At 35.0% G+C, this 21,044-nt stretch overlaps 1 protein-coding gene across 3 annotated transcripts in view; it reads right to left on the bottom strand.

Annotated features, from left to right (window-relative positions):
- Positions 1–14,007: 14,007 nt before the first annotated feature.
- The window catches only part of LOC134751511 (transcription factor EB), a 192,156-nt gene continuing 185,119 nt past the window's right edge, over positions 14,008–21,044 (bottom strand). For all 3 annotated transcript variants that reach the window (XM_063686938.1, XM_063686936.1, XM_063686937.1), the window contains one exon: positions 14,008–20,652. In XM_063686938.1, the coding sequence (XP_063543008.1) occupies positions 20,477–20,652 (176 nt within the window). In that variant the 3' untranslated portion in view covers positions 14,008–20,476. The remainder of the gene's footprint in view (positions 20,653–21,044) is intronic.

Genomic DNA, 21,044 nt, shown 5'->3' with positions numbered 1-21,044 from the left:
ATTAAAAAGTCAATTAAAGTTCTTTAGCGATAAGACCGCCTGCTGTTACCTCTGTCTTCATGTATTATGTCTCTCAGTCATAGTTATGAACAGAGACTACAAACACTTGACATCTCCTCGCTTGAATCTCGTCGTCTCTCACAGGACTTATTATTCCTTCACACACTTCTACATCATAAAATTGACTCGCCAAGCCTACTATCCCTAGTTACGTTCAATACTCCTCGATTTAGATCCCGTGCTCCTAAGACTTTTGCCCTTCAGGTCTACAGAAATAATACCTCTTTTTACAATCCAATCGTCAGAATGTGTCGCCAGTATAATGAATTGGTATTTAAACACAAAGATATTGACATTTTCGACTCACGGCAGGCAGTATTTAGGAGGCAGGTTCTTAGGGTTCTCGGCCATCATCACACCTCTCAATACGCAATTTGACATGTAATTATTAAGTATTTGCGAAATGTTGTAATTTGTAATTTAGTATAATTTTGTGTATAATTTAGTATAATTTTGAGGATAGTTTTTGCTCCTTATATTTCTTTCTTGCTGTGCATGCTTGCTTTGGATGGCATTCTTATCCAATACCTACCACTCATGTACTCTTTGTGACTATGTTGAATGTTGTCTGTTTAGTGTGCCTTTTAAATAAAATAAAATAAAATGTTTTTTTTTAGGTGGTGCAAGAGGATTTGTATAGTGCATTGTATTGTATTGTCAATTTGCGTACAATTCAAGTTATATTTGTAATTACCTATTTATTATAAGACAAACATCACAAAATGTTCACAATTTATTTCGTCGCCGACTGTCGCAAAAATTACCGAGTCTTCCCCCTTGTTTCCGTTTGGTTATACGATTTTGAACCCAGTCTTATACAAGATAAAGTCTGTTTTGGCTTGTACTGAACGATAGAATCGAGATTTTTCCAAATTTAATGCTGTTTTCAAAGTACTCATATACGATCGATAGAAGTCTACATACCCTTTAGAACGATTTTATCTCTGTCTCCAATAAGAAATAAAGTTTATAAAAGTAGTTTGTGACTGTGACTTGGTAGTCCAAATCCGGTTCAGAGTAGTTTTAGCTAGTGGCTATATCAACGTGTCACCAATGTTCTTGCCTTCCAGGAACCTAAAGGGGCCCACTGACTATCAGTCCGCCGGACGATATTGGCTTGTCAGTTGTTCGGAACTCTCAAATTTTTATTCTAACTGACAGGCTGATATTGTCCGACGGACTGAAAGTCAGTGGACCCCTGAATTTAAGGGTACCTACACTACCTAATCTTTAATAGTTATATGTTATACCAGGAGCCAAAGTTGTTTTTTAACCCCTCGTGCTAATATTGATACCCGAGCAAGCGAAAGATTCCAAAGATGAACCACGAGCGTAGCAAGTGGTTTGAAAAGTGGAATCTTGAGTGTGGCGAGGGTTAAACAAACTGCTATCGAGTGAAGCATAATACTTTTCACCACATCAACGCGAAAAATACTAACTGTAAAACATTAGGTGCGAATCAAATTGAACTGGACGCTATTTAATATTTTACATTTAAAACCATTACTCAAAAGTCAATTCACACCAACCAGACCAGTCAGTCTACCACATCAACTCAACATTCGCATGAAATTACTTTGCCACGCTTGTGAATAAAAAACAATTAAACAACTTTCTCATCAGTTTTTGAAGATTATTGTAGATTAAATAGTTTCCAAGTTGGTGTTGTCATAATTATAATATTTTTATTCAAAATAGATACACACAGACACAGAACAGATATTTGGCTTATTTCCTAGCATCTTCCATAAACAAAAGAACGAATATGTTTAGAACATTACATTTTAATATTATTTATCAGAACGTAAGTCATGTCGTCATTCAAAACGTCTCGAAAATTAAAAACGCGCTGACGGGCCTCCACGGAACGCCACATATATTTCTCTTACTCTAAAACTATCTACTATCTCACTCCCCCCACTCACCCCCTCGCCAATGTGTGCGCCTCCGTACTCTCACACACACACGCACAATCCGCTTTCACGGTTCTAATTTTTGGGGAATTTGGGGCATATTCGTAATAATAACTAAATAAGCTGGAAATATTGAAATATCGAAAAAACTACGATCCAGTGCTAAGCCCAGGCCTCCATTCAATGTATATATGTATAAGAGAGTTCGGGATTTTTATTCATAGATTTATTTATATTGTATTTCTTCGTAGATTCGTTTACTCACGATCTTTTAGGGGTTGATCAACATTTCCTTATTATTCGTTGCCAGGATTATGTTCTCCATTCTCTTTATATCATGGTTCTATAAATCTAATAGTATTTAATAGTTACTTGTTTTACAAGGGAGCAAAGTTGTTGTTTAACCTCTCGTGCATTGATACCCGAGCGAGCGAAAAATTTCACCCTTCCAAGGAGTATTAACATATATGGACAAAGAGTATAACTTAACAAAACTTCCGTGAGACACAGACATATTAAATATATTAATAACGGGTCACCGTCGACGCAAGCTCCTGATGACGCTCCTCGGTACGGAGTGAAACATGTCGAGCGTTTTCTACTTAAAACACGTGAGTGACCCGTTATTAATATATTTAAAGAGTATAACTTACCAAATATCCAAAATAGTTTTCCTAGCTATCTCATTGATAATATTGAGGCTACGCCCCATAAGATTAAATGTATTAACCAAGAAAGCTTTGTTGAACTTTAAGTCATAACGCTAAGATAGGAAATAAACATTATGCATGTACTTAATACATTTAAGACCTAATTGTAACTTATTCTGGCAAATAAACATTTCTATTATATTCTATTAAATAAATAAATCTACTCGTCTTGGCTAAGAATCTAAAATTAAGTAATTAAAATTAATTAAAATTAATTGGGGGCCCAGTACCAAATCATTATTTAAGGATATTTCCGAGCGCCTTGTAGACGCCTCTGGTGACTAGAGGGCTGGCAGCTACTTCAGCCAGAGACTAAGTCTGGCCATCCAAAGAGGTAACGCTCTCAGTCTTCTGGGCACCATTACACATGATAGCGACCTGGGGAGCATTTTTTATTTATAAGTCTATTTTAAGTTTTATAAGTTTAGTTTAGTTTTAGAGATTAGTTAGTTTATTTAATTTTAAATTTATTACATTATATATGTTACTTCTTCAAATAAACAAGATGTCAGATTAAGCTAAGTACTAAAAATATTGTATTGTATAATTCTTTATAAGAAATAAACATTATTATTCACAACGACGGGACTGAATCGCGTAAATTTAAAACTTATTTTACGCGATTAAGTCCCGTCGTTGTGAATAATAATGAGTAACAATCGTGAAAGAAATTAACAGCTTATTTTTTTTAAATTCCAAAATGGACTCACGAGCGAATTGTTTGGCTTGGCTTCGAAGCTAATCGGGTCTCAAATACACACCCTCCTCGTCAATGACCTTTAACTCAATCGATATTTAGTCTCTCAGCCCTAATTGGTCTTTAAATCAATTAATAAATATATCCCGTACTACAATCGCCATCAGATATATCGGAGCTGCCGAGGTGCTCTAAACTAACTGAACATCGCACAGCCTTGATAATAAACGTATGTTCAGATATTTGTTAACACCTTGGCCGCTCCGATATTTGGATTAGGTGTGGATTTTAAACTGTAGACTATTACATTGAGTCCTGGCACTGTGATCGCTGTATATCCAAGAAACGTTTTTTCATTAAGACAATGTCATAGGAATATTTTTTTTCACATCACCTATTCGAAAAAAGACTTATTCTTCCCCGCTAGGAGGGATCAAAGTGGCACTTTTCTTCCCTGCTAGGAGGGAACAAAGTGGCACTTTTCTGTTCTAGGACACGATTTTTTTTCTTTTTTGCATACTATTTTTTTTAGGTAAATCATATTTTGGAATATAATAATTTCCTCATAAGTGATGTGAAAAACAGTATGTGTCACATGGTAGCAAAATTATTTCCACCTTGGGCGATATCGCTTGAATCCCTCACTACGCTCAAGATTCTATTTTAGAATCCCTCGCTACGCTCAGGATTCAATTATAGAATCTTTTGCTTCGTTCAGGATTCAATGTACGCCCTCGCCGTAAATATGTCATTTTGCTCCCTTGTGACACAATATACTATTTGGGTACACGCGTAAGTGAAGGGTAATGTCGCCTAAAACCGGCCCCGATGTAGTTTTGGATTGTGCAGAAATTTTTTGTCATTTGTTTCAGTTTACTGTACAGGGGTGAATTAACTTTTTCTTGATATTCTCTGCCATGGTTACACTCTCCTGGTTCACTCTTTAAACCCTGGTTTTATCGCTTTTAGAATAATCAAAAATGGTTATGGCATTTTTATGGTAGTATGGCCCTTTCCGTTGGGTCAGCTACGTATTAGTGAACCGTGGTATAACAGTTCTTCTACCTATAGTAGATTGTTAACAAAGGGATGAAAGACACTCATTTCTGTGGAGGTATTTTGGCGCCAATAGTCCGAGGCTGAAATGATGCCTTTCACCCGACTTAAACACTCTACTTTTTATTTCGAATACGAGGAAAGTAAAATGCATGTTTTTTTAAAACATGACCAAGTATAAATTTTTATAGTATTTCTTAAGGGTACTTTCAGTTAATAATTTAGGCAAATGTATCGTTATTTATGGAATGGAGAGTCAAATATCAGAATGGAAATTGTATAACAAATCCATTTAAACTCAAATTTCAATTGCTTATCGTAAAAAAATCGTACTTCGAACGTAATTATGCTCTAGTGCAGACACGTATCATTTTCTGCACACCTTTTAGAACAACAATGACCCTCTTTCGGAGCATGAGGAATGCAAACAAACTTTCTCACCATCTTCTGGCTGACGAGACAGAATAATAACAAGAAATAGTTGAACCACCCACAATAAAAACAAATTAAAATTCCGATTAATGCATGACCCTACCTTAATATTTCGAGTCAAAAATCTAGTTTAAATTAAAAAGTCAATTAAAGTTCTTTAGCGATAAGACCGCCTGCTGTTACCTCTGTCTTCATGTATTATGTCTCTCAGTCATAGTTATGAACAGAGACTACAAACACTTGACATCTCCTCGCTTGAATCTCGTCGTCTCTCACAGGACTTATTATTCCTTCACACACTTCTACATCATAAAATTGACTCGCCAAGCCTACTATCCCTAGTTACGTTCAATACTCCTCGATTTAGATCCCGTGCTCCTAAGACTTTTGCCCTTCAGGTCTACAGAAATAATACCTCTTTTTACAATCCAATCGTCAGAATGTGTCGCCAGTATAATGAATTGGTATTTAAACACAAAGATATTGACATTTTCGACTCACGGCAGGCAGTATTTAGGAGGCAGGTTCTTAGGGTTCTCGGCCATCATCACACCTCTCAATACGCAATTTGACATGTAATTATTAAGTATTTGCGAAATGTTGTAATTTGTAATTTAGTATAATTTTGAGTATAATTTAGTATAATTTTGAGGATAGTTTTTGCTCCTTATATTTCTTTCTTGCTGTGCATGCTTGCTTTGGATGGCATTCTTATCCAATACCTACCACTCATGTACTCTTTGTGACTATGTTGAATGTTGTCTGTTTAGTGTGCCTTTTAAATAAAATAAAATAAAATGTTTTTTTTTAGGTGGTGCAAGAGGATTTGTATAGTGCATTGTATTGTATTGTCAATTTGCGTACAATTCAAGTTATATTTGTAATTACCTATTTATTATAAGACAAACATCACAAAATGTTCACAATTTATTTCGTCGCCGACTGTCGCAAAAATTACCGAGTCTTCCCCCTTGTTTCCGTTTGGTTATACGATTTTGAACCCAGTCTTATACAAGATAAAGTCTGTTTTGGCTTGTACTGAACGATAGAATCGAGATTTTTCCAAATTTAATGCTGTTTTCAAAGTACTCATATACGATCGATAGAAGTCTACATACCCTTTAGAACGATTTTATCTCTGTCTCCAATAAGAAATAAAGTTTATAAAAGTAGTTTGTGACTGTGACTTGGTAGTCCAAATCCGGTTCAGAGTAGTTTTAGCTAGTGGCTATATCAACGTGTCACCAATGTTCTTGCCTTCCAGGAACCTAAAGGGGCCCACTGACTATCAGTCCGCCGGACGATATTGGCTTGTCAGTTGTTCGGAACTCTCAAATTTTTATTCTAACTGACAGGCTGATATTGTCCGACGGACTGAAAGTCAGTGGACCCCTGAATTTAAGGGTACCTACACTACCTAATCTTTAATAGTTATATGTTATACCAGGAGCCAAAGTTGTTTTTTAACCCCTCGTGCTAATATTGATACCCGAGCAAGCGAAAGATTCCAAAGATGAACCACGAGCGTAGCAAGTGGTTTGAAAAGTGGAATCTTGAGTGTGGCGAGGGTTAAACAAACTGCTATCGAGTGAAGCATAATACTTTTCACCACATCAACGCGAAAAATACTAACTGTAAAACATTAGGTGCGAATCAAATTGAACTGGACGCTATTTAATATTTTACATTTAAAACCATTACTCAAAAGTCAATTCACACCAACCAGACCAGTCAGTCTACCACATCAACTCAACATTCGCATGAAATTACTTTGCCACGCTTGTGAATAAAAAACAATTAAACAACTTTCTCATCAGTTTTTGAAGATTATTGTAGATTAAATAGTTTCCAAGTTGGTGTTGTCATAATTATAATATTTTTATTCAAAATAGATACACACAGACACAGAACAGATATTTGGCTTATTTCCTAGCATCTTCCATAAACAAAAGAACGAATATGTTTAGAACATTACATTTTAATATTATTTATCAGAACGTAAGTCATGTCGTCATTCAAAACGACTCGAAAATTAAAAACCCGCTGACGGGCCTCCACGGAACGCCACATATATTTCTCTTACTCTAAAACTATCTACTATCTCACTCCCCCCCACTCACCCCCTCGCCAATGTGTGCGCCTCCGTACTCTCACACACACACGCACAATCCGCTTTCACGGTTCTAATTTTTGGGGAATTTGGGGCATATTCGTAAATATGAAATGGAAAAAATATTTCGCGAGTTTGGTAAGTTTCAACTTTATGTTATATGTAACAAGGTCCTATTTTGAGTGGGCGGGGGTTGGAAAAAAAATTACTTCATATGTCGTCCTTAAGACGGAGCGCGCCGCGCTTCGTATGTGTGTTTCGGACATAGTGACGGTAGAGTAGCGTTTGTATTTTTTTTCAATAACATTATTAATAAATGATACGGACTAAAAGTTTGTCATTGCGTTTAGTTTTAAGTTTTCTATTTATTTAACTGGTTACTCTATTGAACAACACTGAACTAAATACTTACAGAATTATACTTTTTAGGGTTCCGTACCCAAAGGGTAAAAACGGGACCCTATTACTAAGACTTCGCTGTCCGTCTGTCTGTCCGTCTGCTGTCCGTCTGCTGTCCGTCTGTCACCAGGCTGTATCTCATGAACCGTGATAGCTAGGCAGTTGATCGAAATTTTCACAGATGATGTATTTCTGTTGCCGCCATAACAACAAATACTAAAAATAGAATAATATAAATATTTAAATGGGGCTCCCATACAACTAACGTGATTTTTTTGCGGTTTTTTTCCGTAATGGTACGGAACCCTTCGTGCGCGAGCCCAACTCGCACTTGGCCGGTTTTATATAGTAATTAGAATCGGATATGAAGCTTTGGATATTGTTCTGCTCTATACTTATTTGCAATAAGTAGGTACAATTAGCACTATCATGAGTATGACACCTATTAAGTAAACATTTTAATCTCACGGGAAGGAGAGTCGATTAATATCCTTCAAAAAAATCATGCATGAATCTATGCTATAAGCAAAGATAGATATAACTCCGTAATAGATGGATACAGTCTAAGGAAAAAACGTGCCTCGAAAATCACGAAAATTTGATTCTCGATCAGATGGCGCCACTAGTTTTGGCCTACACTCGTATAGAGGGCGTTGACTGTTTCGTTTGTTATTTATAATTTTAACGCATACCAGTGAAAGAACATGGGTCAAAATCAAATAAAAATAATTAATGCAAATAAAAAAATCATTTATCCATATTTAAATACATTTTATCGTATTTTTATAAATCTTCATTTTTAGTTTTAAAGTGTGTCGACAGATGGCAGTGAATTTACTGGGGTTACAAAATTTACTATGACAGTATCGCTCTAGTATAAGTTACTCTATGCTATAAGCGATAATAATTATGAATCTATGTTTGTAATTTATGTGCATAGGTTATGTTTGACTCATGCTATCCACCTTGGCTTAAGTTTAGTATTATAATTAAAACCACTAATCCCACTATGAGTACGTATTTATACAGGGTGACCTTAGCTATTAGACAAACTCTGAAATCCCACGTAGGGTTACTTCTCAGGAATGCTCTAACGTTAATATTTTTTTAATTAGAACAAAAGAGAATTTTTTTTCAAACAAAGTTATTTCCAATAATTGACAACAAAAAGAAACATACTGTATTAATCATTGGCAGTGCTTTTGACAATTTGTTCGAAAATATGCGGCAATGATGACATTTCTCAAAAGTCAGAATCTTATTAGTGTCATAAATAAAAAAGATAATCAAAAAGGTCTAAGAAGATTTCATACTATTTATGACCTCAGGTGCTACTAACACATACAGGCTGCTCTAAAGTTAAAAATCGTAATTTGTTAATTTCTTCGTAACCGCTACACCGGTTGTTATGATACTTTGTATACTGGTTCTAAATACTCTAATGCATATGTACATTTCGGCTTTGTCCAATGGCTAGGGACACCCTGTATTTCATGCATCTAAGGATTAAACCCCTACACTTGTATTTCTACTCTAACTCTTTACATATGAGGTACACTGTGGTCAACAATTATGTAATCGTGAAGAATATTATAAAACTACGAATTACTTACCTTTCACTAGACTAATATGGACCGGGATATATGGACCGTGGTTACTTTTTGTATTATAAGAATAAGAATAATTATATTGTTTATTGTATATTGTTTTCAAGGTCCCGATATTTCGACGCAGCATAGAGTAACTTATACTAGAGCGGTACTGTCATAGTAAATTTTGTAACCCCAGTAAATTCACTGCCATCTGTCGACACACTTTAAAACTAAAAATTAAGATTTATAAAAATACGATAAAATGTATTTAAATATGGATAAATGTTTTTTTTTATTTGCATTAATTATTTTTATGATTTTGACCCATTTTCTTTCACTGATATGCGTTTAAATTGTTAAATAACAAACGAAACCGTCAACGCCATCTATACGACAGTAAGCCAAAGCTAGTAGCGCCCTCTGAACGAGAATCATATTTTCTTGATTTTCGAGGCACGTTTTTTCCTTAGACTGTATCCATCTATTACGGAGTTATATCTATCTTTGGACGCAGCAACTGCAGTAGATGCATGTAACTGCGTCGAAATATCGGGAGCTTGAAAACATACAAAAGGTAATCACGGTCCATATCCCGGTCAATATAAGTCTAGTGAAACTAACCGTGAATCATTCATAACAATCATAACTGTTACTTACCTTACCTTTCACTTAAAAAATAAAACAAATTTAAAAATATACACAAGTCGCATCCACGCCTTCCCTGTTCCATCACCAACAATATATATAGCACGCCGTAGCTATGCGAGCAAATATATTATATTTTCCTATATGCTAGTTCCATCATTTATACTTTATTACTATACACCCGTACAACTATTTATATACTCTGTTTGTCTCTGGAGCGTGTGTGTGTGTGTGTTTGTGTGTGGGGAGGCGAGTCAATTAAAGATTTTTTCGTAATAAGATGGGATGTTTTATTTTTCTTTTAGCTTCGCAGAAATATAATGCTGGGATTATAATGGCTTGATGTGAATTAAAATTTATCTCTACTTACGCTTCGGAGTACGTCGCAATAAATACGTTTGACAAACATCATTTACATGTTTGTATCGAAGACTTAGACAGGTTGGGTCCTACTCAAATTTGAACAACAGTTGTCCCTCCTGTGGACAATAAATGACAGCTTGTGTAACAAACAAATTAATAAATGGGAGCGGAAAAATTGGTCACTATAGCCAAAGAGGATATAATAAGATAGAGCGGTACTGTCATAGTAAATTTTGTAACCACAGTAAATTCACTGCCATCTATCGACATACTTTAAAACTAAAAATGAAGATTTATAAAAATACGATAAAATTTATTTAAACATGGATAAACGATTTTTTTATTTGCATTAATTATTTTTATATGATTTTGACCCATGTTCATTTACTGATATGCGTTAAAATTATAAATAACAAACGAAACCGTCAACGCTCTTTATACCAGAGTAGGCCAAAGGTAGTGGCGCCATCTGATCGAGGCGAATCAAATTTTCTTGATTTTCGAGGCACGTTTTTTCCTTAGACTATCCATCTATTACGGAGTTATATCTATCTTTGCCTTACCGCCATATTCATAAAAACTTGCAACCTCTGTTAAATTATCTTACCAACAAACAGAAATATAAAAAATAATGGATATTGACGAACAGTTATCAAGGTCTTGTTAGAATTGACAAACGTTTATGAATACGCCATTGAACTTTTTTTTATCATATCATAATCATTTATTCATTTCTTGAATGCGGTACAATAAAGATGTAATAAAACAATTTTTGATCAGCACATCCTGCCTGAATAGGCATAGAAATAATAAGTATTAGACTTTTGGACGCCAATGACGGATATATCCGCACCGCAGGTCCAACGCCAAAGACGGATTAATCCGTCATAGACCACACAGCAGGGGCGTAGCTAGAGGATATGGCGCCCGGGGCAGTCACCAAATTTGCGCCCCCTGACGACTGACAAAAGTTTCCCTGCTGCTGCCTTTTGCCCATTTTGGCGCTCCCCCTTGGATAGCACCCGTGGCACTTGCCCCCCCTGCTCCCCCCCCCCTAGTTACGCCACTGCCACACAGCGACATAAATCTAAGTGCAAAGCTGATGACATAGTGCTCATTTAAGTGAAGACTCCAGCACCCTACAACTGATGGTAGAGAGATGAATGCACCTCGCACTGGAGAGAGCCGGTCTTTGAGTGAGTAAAGCGAAGATGAATGCATGTTGTACATTGTAATTTCAGTAACACCAATATAGCGCCAGCATGTGTTGAAAAAAGTTTCCCACTTCATATTCTGTCTGTCTATACTAATGTAATGTGCTATTATTGTTGTTATAATTGTTGCTGTTTTATGTATTATTATTGCTGTTAGTTTTAAGTTTCGTGACGCATTGGTTCAACTGTAATGTCATGTAAACATTCTTATCAATAAAATAAATAAATATTTGAAGTGGGAAACCTTGGTTCTATTATCTGTGACGATGGGTCAATACACATGGATGTTACCCATCGTATAAACACGGGGTGGATGAAGTGGAGAGCTCACGGGTGTGCTCTTTGATAGTAGGATGCCAGTGAGCATCAAGGGCAAAGTATAAAAAGCAGCAGTGCACCCAGCGATGACGCATGGGGCTGAATGATGGCCACTCAAAAAGCAGCACGAAAAAAAGATACACTGCGCTGTAATGAAAATGCTTAGATGGCAGGCGGCGTTACGAGGCCTGACCATGTCAGAAATAATTTTATAAGAGGCAGTTCCCAATAAACCTATCCAAGAAAAACTCTCAGAGAGCCGACTAAGGAGGTATGGCCATGTGATGCGACGACCACCAAAAAACATGACCAAAAAAGTCCTGGATATGGTTGTTGCAGCTCGGGGACCAGGTAGACCCCTGACAACCTGGATGGCAGTTAGAAAAGACATGAAAAATGGTACCTAATCTAAGACCAGAGAGACGACCCAGGATCGACCGGCCTGGCAACGCATGATTAGAAGATTGGTAAAACTTGACAATGGGGTTGGCAACTGTCAAAGGTTTGCAGAGATGGCGCCATCATAGGTTGCCCCTTTTTCTATGCGATTTGGCTTAAAGGGCTGGCATCCAGGGCATTAAAAAAACCAAAAAAATGACACAATTTGGGATTTACAGGGCAAGCTATGCTGGCGCCATCTGCTAAATATTTCGACCGGCCAACCCCATTTAAAAGTGCTTTTTGCTAGGCCTATTTGAATAAAGAATATTTTGACTTTAACTTTGACTTTGACTTTGAAGGGCCGTCCCCAAGTAAATGGGAAGTCCAGGAACGAGTCCAGTTCTCAACATATAAATACAGTATTTTATCGTATCAAAAAAGATTTATATTAAATAGTCACTTTCGATCCTCAGCCTAAAATAAAAATAATAACACATACACATTTTTATATTCAATAAATGAGGGTGAGGGCATTCACCTTGCCCCTACCAACCCTTGCTTTAGCACCCTCCTATCTCACGCTTAAAATTTACAAATAAGTAAACTCTCGGTGGTTTCAATAGAGTTTATATTTCAAAAACACGTATAACAGAAATATGTTGAGTCAAAGGTGACGTAGGAAAATTACAACCAAATATTTCTCGATCTTCATCTTGGGAAGAGAAACAACATTTATATGCTAAGTACTTAAGTCACACATATTCGTTATGTACAGAATTTGTTAAGTATTAAGTGATATTGGAATAAGTATAGTTCGCGTGCAAAAGCATATGTATCAAAAATCACAATAAAATAAAATAAATCATTTATTTCGGACCACAGACATCCATAACAGCAAAGATAGATATAACTCCGTAATAGATGGATACAGTCTAAGGAAAAAACGTGCCTCGAAAATCAAGAAAATTTGATTCTCGTTCAGAGGGCGCTACTAGCTTTGGCTTACTGTCGTATAGACGGCGTTGACGGTTTCGTTTGTTATTTAACAATTTAAACGCATATCAGTGAAAGAACATGGGTCAAAATCATAAAAATAATTAATGCAAATAAAAAAAAAACATTTATCACATTTTATCGTATTTTTATAAATCTTCATTTTTAGTTTTAAAGTGTGTCGACAGATGGCAGTGAATTTACTGGGGTTACAAAATTTACTATGACAGTACCGCTCTAGTATAAGTTACTCTATGATAACAGGTTAGTCAAACATGTACATGCAAGGACTTAAAACTATGTGAGATACAATTAATTACTTAACTACACTTACTTATTTTTGGCGCGTAGTATGACCCGCTATTTTTGATGCTTAGGTACTGTACAGTGAGATGCGAAATTGCACGGAGAAATAATGAATGAATTCACTTTTACGGTACAATTGGGACTCTCGACTCATAACATTATTTTGATATTTGTGCCATCTACTTTCCGTCACAGCCACTAAACACCGGCATGTTTGGACGTGGACGCTCAGTTGACACCGTGAAAAACGACGTCTTGAAAAGAGCGAACTGCGTACTCTAAAATACAGATGGCGTGAAAATCAAATTTCTATGATACTGTTATTTTTACCGCACTTCCTTATTTACTTACTTGATGCATATTATATTATTCTCATCATAAAATATATAGAATCCGAACAACCTAACTCTGCATAGCATTTGCAATGATAAAGCGTGGTAATGTCAAAATTAATGTTCAAATTTCTATGAAAATATAACGTTCATGCTTATATTACACTCCCTTAGTTATTACGTTATTATCTTCGGTTCAAAGTTAGCTTAAGGGGCCCACTGACTATCAGTCCGCCGGACGATATCGGCCCATCAGTTGTTCGGAACTGTCAAATTTTTGTTCTAGCTGACAGGCCGATATCGTCCGGCGGACTGATAGTCAGTGGGCCCCTTTAGACAAGCTCTATGTGGCTTCCTTTTATTTTTGACTTTTGTCGAAATATAATTCTACATACTTACAAGTTGTTTAAGAGATCGGTGCAAATTATATTTCGTCAACTATAGCGGAACATCCAGATAAGGTTTAATAAATTGAAAGACGAATAATCTAGTAAATTGTGTTTTATTTACGTTTTGTACTTCAACAATATTTTTAATCTCATACAATATTAAATAACATACAATTCATACATTTGTTTGTGTTTCGCCCGAATTACTATATAATAATATAAATAGAAATATTTAGCTATAATAATGTCTTCATTTCAAACGCATTTCATTTCATTTCATTTCATTTCAAATACGTAATAAGGCACACTGTAATATAATATCACCTTCGAGTATCCTAACACAGCAAAATATCATTAGGAGTAAAATTTTAACTTTTTGTTTTTAATATTTTGCAATAAGTAGTCCCATTCAATTCTTCTTCTTCTTCTTTTAAAATTATAGCTTCAGCCCAGTGGGACTATTTCGCCAGTATCAAGGTATTAAGAGGTTTAAAAACGACAAAAATTGTACGGTTGTACAAGACAGTGTACGGTGATTTGTTAGCTCTTGTAAATCGATAGCTAGACTTTACAAGAAGCACGTGGACTACCGGCCGTTGACTCCAAGATGGTGGTTAAACGCGCTTCAAAATTAATTCTCCATTCACTGCACACTACCACATTAGTTTACTGTATAATAAGCTATCGATATTACACTTTAAACAATATTAATGAGCAAAAAACAAAGTAATTAATCACGATGCTAACTATCAAGATGGCGCTCGAACCGGAAGTCCCCCATTCAATTTAATCTTGAAAATTAAATTAAAGTTGGTCAAGCAAATCTTGTCAGTAGAAAAAGGCGGCAAAAAGAGGGTAGGCGCGAAGAGATATTTTCCCATAGAAAATTTGAATTTCGCGCCTTTTTCTACTGACAATATTTGCTTGACCAGCTTTAATTACATACTAAAAATTAGTTTGTCAAAAATAAAATAAAGCCTGACCAGGAATATATGATCATGCGCCATGTTGCGGAATTTTACTGGAACAATTTTTTTCATACTATGCTGAACTGTCACCCTATACATGAGAATGAACAGCGCCCTCTTGGCAATGATCGTTTAATTTCAAATGTGTAAAATTTGTAATTTAAGTGACATAATTTTATTTAATAATAATTTTAACATATTAGAATAGAATAGAAATAATTTATTCGTTAGCACACACAAATAGAAAGTTATACAGAACAGAGAAACATAAATAAAAAGAAAAAGTGCCACGAAATGGTCTCACCTCAGCATGTTGCTGGCGACTTCCAGAGCTGATCTTCCAGTGAGACCATCCGGTGAAACAATCACGACAGGTAACAAGAAAAACAACAAAATCTATATATAATATAACATACAAAAGACAGAGACAAGTATAAGTAAGATATTTTAATGCATTACTAATTTAGGAGACTGTAGATTTGTTAGTTCGCATGATTATTAATTTATTTTATTTTATAATGTTTAGCTTAGATTACGGTCTAATATATTGTTGTATGTCCTCACAGGACGTCATGGACTGACTTTCAGAATTGATGTAACACCTTAATTATAAAATGTATGTACATGACTTTACAATCAATAAATGAATTGAAATGATCATATATTACTGGTCAAGCTTTATGTATAGGTTCAGTTTATATCGATTGGCAATTCCCTATCTCCCGGCTTCAGTATAAACAGCAACACTCCAAGCTGTACATCTGTGGACCTTTTTACAAAAGGCATAAGGTACATACATGTATGTAGTTAATAGTGTGGGCGATTATAATGTACTATTTTTATTTCACCAGTCCGTTATTACATTTTAGAGTTTAATAAAGGCTATAATTCGTTTTATAAAATGTCGTTGGATTATTTTTACAAGGATTATTTTTAAATATAGCTGCCTGTAATTAATAAATTTTAATTACAATCTAATATTGTCTTCGGTTACCGCGCGATAGTCACTTATCAAATAAAACTATGAAAACGGATTATATCGCGTATTTGAATTTATAATACATTCCGACGTTACAAAAATAAGTATAATAACATTGTGTTCGGTTACCGCGATAGTTACTTATGAAATAAAACTATGAAAACGGATTATATCGCGTATTTGAATTTATAATACATTCCGACGTTACAAAAATAAGTATAATAACATTGTCTTCGGTTACCGCGATAGTTACTTATAAAATAAAACTATAAAATCGGATTATATCGCGTATATTGAATTTATTCGCGTATATTAATTCAATATACGCGATATAATCCGTTTTCATAGTTTCATTTCAAGTATAATAACGTTGAACGTTGCGTAATATACCTACGCGATATAATCCGTTTTCATAGTTTTATTTCATTATTTACAATCTAATAATAAAGCTTTAGGTAGACCATAAAAAGTCATGTGATTGCTAATTGTAGTTGCTCATTTTTTGTCTGCTTGTTTTGATACCACATAAATAAATAAATATTATATGACATTTTTACACAAATTGACGAATCCCCACGATAAGCTCAAGAAGGCTTGTGTTGTGGGTACTCAGACAACGATATATATAATATATAAATACATAGAAAACAACCATGACCCAGGAACAAATATCTATGTCTTCACACAAATAAATGCCCTTACCGGGATTCGAACCCGGGACCATCCGCTTCATAGGGACACTAGCCACTAGGCCACACAGGTCGTGAAACTATATATGTATACTATATGTGTGTATTGTATTAATATATAAATACAATTTCTAGAGTAGCTCCAAGCTATCTCTGCATGGCATTAGGAATGACAGTGTGGCCATGTCATAATGAATATCAAATTTCTATAAAAATATCACGTTTATTAATGACACCACCTCACTTTGTTCTATTTAAAATTTAATTCAAATATTAGGGTGATTTTAATGTTAATTTCACAGAACTCAAAGGCTAGTATTTGGGTCAAAATGCTTTTCGTTGTCTTGTTTTTTTGTCCCCAAGAAATGTGACGGAATGGAGCTTTGTGTATGGGGTGGAATTTTGTTTTTTTAATTGTCAAGAGAATTATAATCTACAGTTTGAAAGACGTGCAATAGAACTTAACTTTTTTTAATTATTTGATAAAAAAAACAGAAATAGAACCGTGACAGTGGTCAGAAACAAGACAACGAAAAGAATTATGACCCATTAATTTATTTCATATTTTACTAAGTCAAGGCATTTAAAACTGTTATACCTTATATTGCTTACATTATTTTGAGCGCAAACTGGCACCAACGTTTCTTATTGCACGACATCATAGAGTAACTTATACTAGAGCGGTACTGTCATAGTAAATTTTGTAACCCCAGTAAATTCACTGCCATCTGTCGACACACTTTAAAACTAAAAATGAAGATTTATAAAAATACGATAGAATGTATTTAAATATAGATAAATGATTTTTTTTATTTGCATTAATTATTTTTATGATTTTGACCCATGTTCTTTCACTGATATGCGTTAAAATTGTTAAATAACAAACGAAACCGTCAACGCCATCTATACGACTGTAGGCCAAAACTAGTAGCGCCCTCTGAACGAGAATCAAATTTTCTTGATTTTCGAGGCACGTTTTTTCCTTAGACTGTATCCATCTATTACGGAGTTATATCTATCTTTGCACGACATGTAAGTATATAAATAAAACTTCAAAACTTATAATTGAATGTACTGTACAGTTTTTATGTAAAAATGTGTTGTTTTTGTTTGATTCAGTCCCAAAAAATCCACAAGCGGGTATTCGAACATTTGATTAACCGAATTAATCTCGGTCCCACTTAGTCCGGATAATCGAGGTTCTACTTTAGCTCATTTCACACTAGACGGGCTGTGAAATGAATATAATAAATAAATAAACAGTATTTATTTTATTCATTTAGTTCCGAGCGATTACACCTACCTCACAAAATTACTTCACATAATTCTATATATAGAATTTAGAGCGCTCAAAGTTCAATAAAAGTTCATGATACATATTTATACATATGCACTTCCCGTAGGCAAACATATATTATTTTTTTCCTATGCGGAATACAATTCAAATTTTCAAAATTCAAAAGTTCTCCATTCTCAATAATGATTTAACAAACTTTCTTAACTTTCCTAATCCGCAATATCATATTTCAGTACAATAATTTATAGAAAAACTTGATAATACTAAATCTAGTACCTACGGCCATCAAAAGTTGGTTAAGTTTAGGTAACTAGTTCATTAATTTCCTTCATTTAGCTATTACTATTATAGTATAGTTCCAATCAAAATTTTGTATTCAGTACCAGAGTGCCAGTGATACACAAGTTGTGTCATCTTTGTATGAAAACATAGAGTAACTTATACTAGAGCGGTACTGTCATAGTAAATTTTGTAACCCCAGTAAATTCACTGCCATCTGTCGACACACTTTAAAACTAAAAATGAAGATTTATAAAAATACGATATAATGTATTTAAATATGGATAAATGTTTTTTTTATTTGCATTAATTATTTTTATGATTTTGACCCATGTTCTTTCACTGATATGCGTTTAAACTGTTAAATAACAAACGAAACCGTCAACGCCATCTATACGACAGTAAGCCAAAGCTAGTAGCGCCCTCTTAACGAAAATCAAATTTTCTTGATTTTCGAGGCACGTTTTTTACTTAGACTGTATCCATCTATTACGGAGTTATATCTATCTTTGTATGAAAATAAAGAAAAGTCGTACCGAATTGTATCAATTCACTTTTTAAAATACCTACTAAATCTTTGTTCGACAAACGTTGTTATATACTGCATAGGTTTCAAACAGTAACAATTAACAATTAAAATCATCACAAAATAAAACTTAATAAATAACATGTGATCTACAAAACCAGTGTTTCCAACAATTCTAATAATTTTATTTACACGAACTCAAAAACTTCATAAATACTACTATCAAGGCACTTTGTTTCATACTCATTAAAGATGTTGAAATAGTCTATGTACAAAAATATTTTTTTATTATTTTATTGATTAATTATCTAAAAATATTATGTATCACATTTTTTCTGTATAAAATATTGTGGTCCGTCAGTTTAATAATATCCCAGTGTATTGATATTGTTTAATTATATATATAGTATTATCATATATGTTATCTTCAAAAGAGCACCATATTAAGATATGATTATTTAAAAAATATATAGTATTGTCAAAATTTTTATAATACTTCGTAAACGGAATTTTCTAGCATATAATATAATATATACGCAATGTTTAAAACATCAAATATATGTATTAATAGCAAGCATTTTTCTAATCTATTTAAGTAATTAATTTAAAAGTATGAAAACTGTATCCAGCCAAACAAAATATTCTAATAATATAGATTTTTAAACAATAAAATGAGCTGGTAACTAATGTATCACGATCACTATAACGCTTAAATATCTAAGCTACTTAGGAAGGATTTTACTAATATAAAATAACTATTTTTAGTGGAGTAACATTTTTTATAAAAAATGTTTTCTTTTCTACCCAAATGTTAATGGTCTCTTTGGTTTCTCTAAAATTAACTGGGACTCAAATCGTCTACAAATTATATTTTAAATGTAATTTAGTAAAATCCATAAATGGCATACATTAAAAACAATCAAAAATATTCTACTCTTACCAATCGTGCCGATAGTCAAATAATGAACACATTATAACTAGATTATTTTAAGAACATTACTTGAACACTATTTAGCAGAAAAGTCAATTCGAAGGAAGCAACGCCATTTATATGGAAGAGTAAAATAATCTCCAAAAATACTGGTACGAAATTAAAAACTACCAAGACGGGCGTTGATGTAAAACCAATCTACAAAACTTAAGTTCGATTCTCCTAATTATTAGTTTAAACCTGTAGTTCATTATTGTCAGACATCTCTGTAAACTGACATAATCTCACTGTCAAATTCATGATAAGTGATAACCCTTCAAGAGTCTAAGGTCTCTCACTAGCACATTCAGGAGTAATTTTATCATTTGCGTCTTCAAGCACTTACAATAAACAACTGCTCGTTCGGATCGGAATAGTGATTCTTTGAACCGGATCAGTGGTCCTTCGAGCCGGATTAGTGTTTTTTCAAATAGGATCAGTGGTCCTTCGAGCCGGATTAGTGGTTTTTCGAACAGGATCAGTGGTTCTTTGAGCCAGATTAGTGGTTTTTTGAACAGGATCAGTGGTCCTTTGAGTCGGATTAGTGGTTTTTCGAACAGGAGCAGTGATAAGCCGAGCCGGATCAGGGGAGCCTTTGAACTCGATCAATGTCCTTCGAACCGGATTAGCGGTCTTCAGATCTGAATCAGTGGTGCTTCGAACCAGATCTTTGGTCCTCGGAGCCGAATTTCCTTCCTCCTTGGTCCTTCGAGCATCACTGGTGTATCAGGCCGCAGGTATTCGAAACGGATCATCGGTATGGACCGGTATTGGCGTTTCCTCGAGCCGGATCGGTGCTTTAAGAGATCAATGAACCAGATGGATACCTCGACCGGGAGCTACAGTCCCGGGGCGGGGCTAAGCCCCCAGGTCCATGTCGAAGCAGTGGTTGCGCGGGTGGCTGTGCGGCGAGTGCGGCGCGTGGTGGTGCGGGCCGCCGAGCAGCAGCGCGGGCAGGCAGCCCTGGCAGCCCTCGCCCAGCCCCGGGAGCCCGGTTAGACTTATGGCCCCGTCGCCCATTAGACCAGACGTGCCTAAAGAAATATCAAATTAAAAATTACGGATCCGAATATCAAATACCTTTACGATGATATATACCATCTCCGCGAATCACTACTAGAGTAGACCTCGCTCTGGGACAGCATTGCGCCCAATCTCCTATCATAGGCGTCGGTCACACGACTAAAATCTTCAGCACAATCAGAGCGCATAATAATGATAATGAAGCAGATTTTTTTCATATTTCCTTAAGTGATAATATCTTTTATGATTTTTTGCTGATGATTACAAATATACTATCCAAAATGGCCCTGAATTAAATTTCATTTTTCGTTTTTAGAAGATGTCAAGCAAACGAAACAGGGTCGCTTTAAATTTCCTTGGCACTATTCCGTTGAGCAGTAAATAATGGGGATGGGGTAGGAGG

The sequence above is a fragment of the Cydia strobilella genome, chromosome 22 (assembly GCF_947568885.1).
Source record: "Cydia strobilella chromosome 22, ilCydStro3.1, whole genome shotgun sequence".
Taxonomy (NCBI): Eukaryota; Metazoa; Arthropoda; class Insecta; order Lepidoptera; family Tortricidae; genus Cydia; species Cydia strobilella.
Note: the sequence above shows the minus strand (reverse complement) of the source record. Positions and strands in the feature narration are given on the sequence as shown.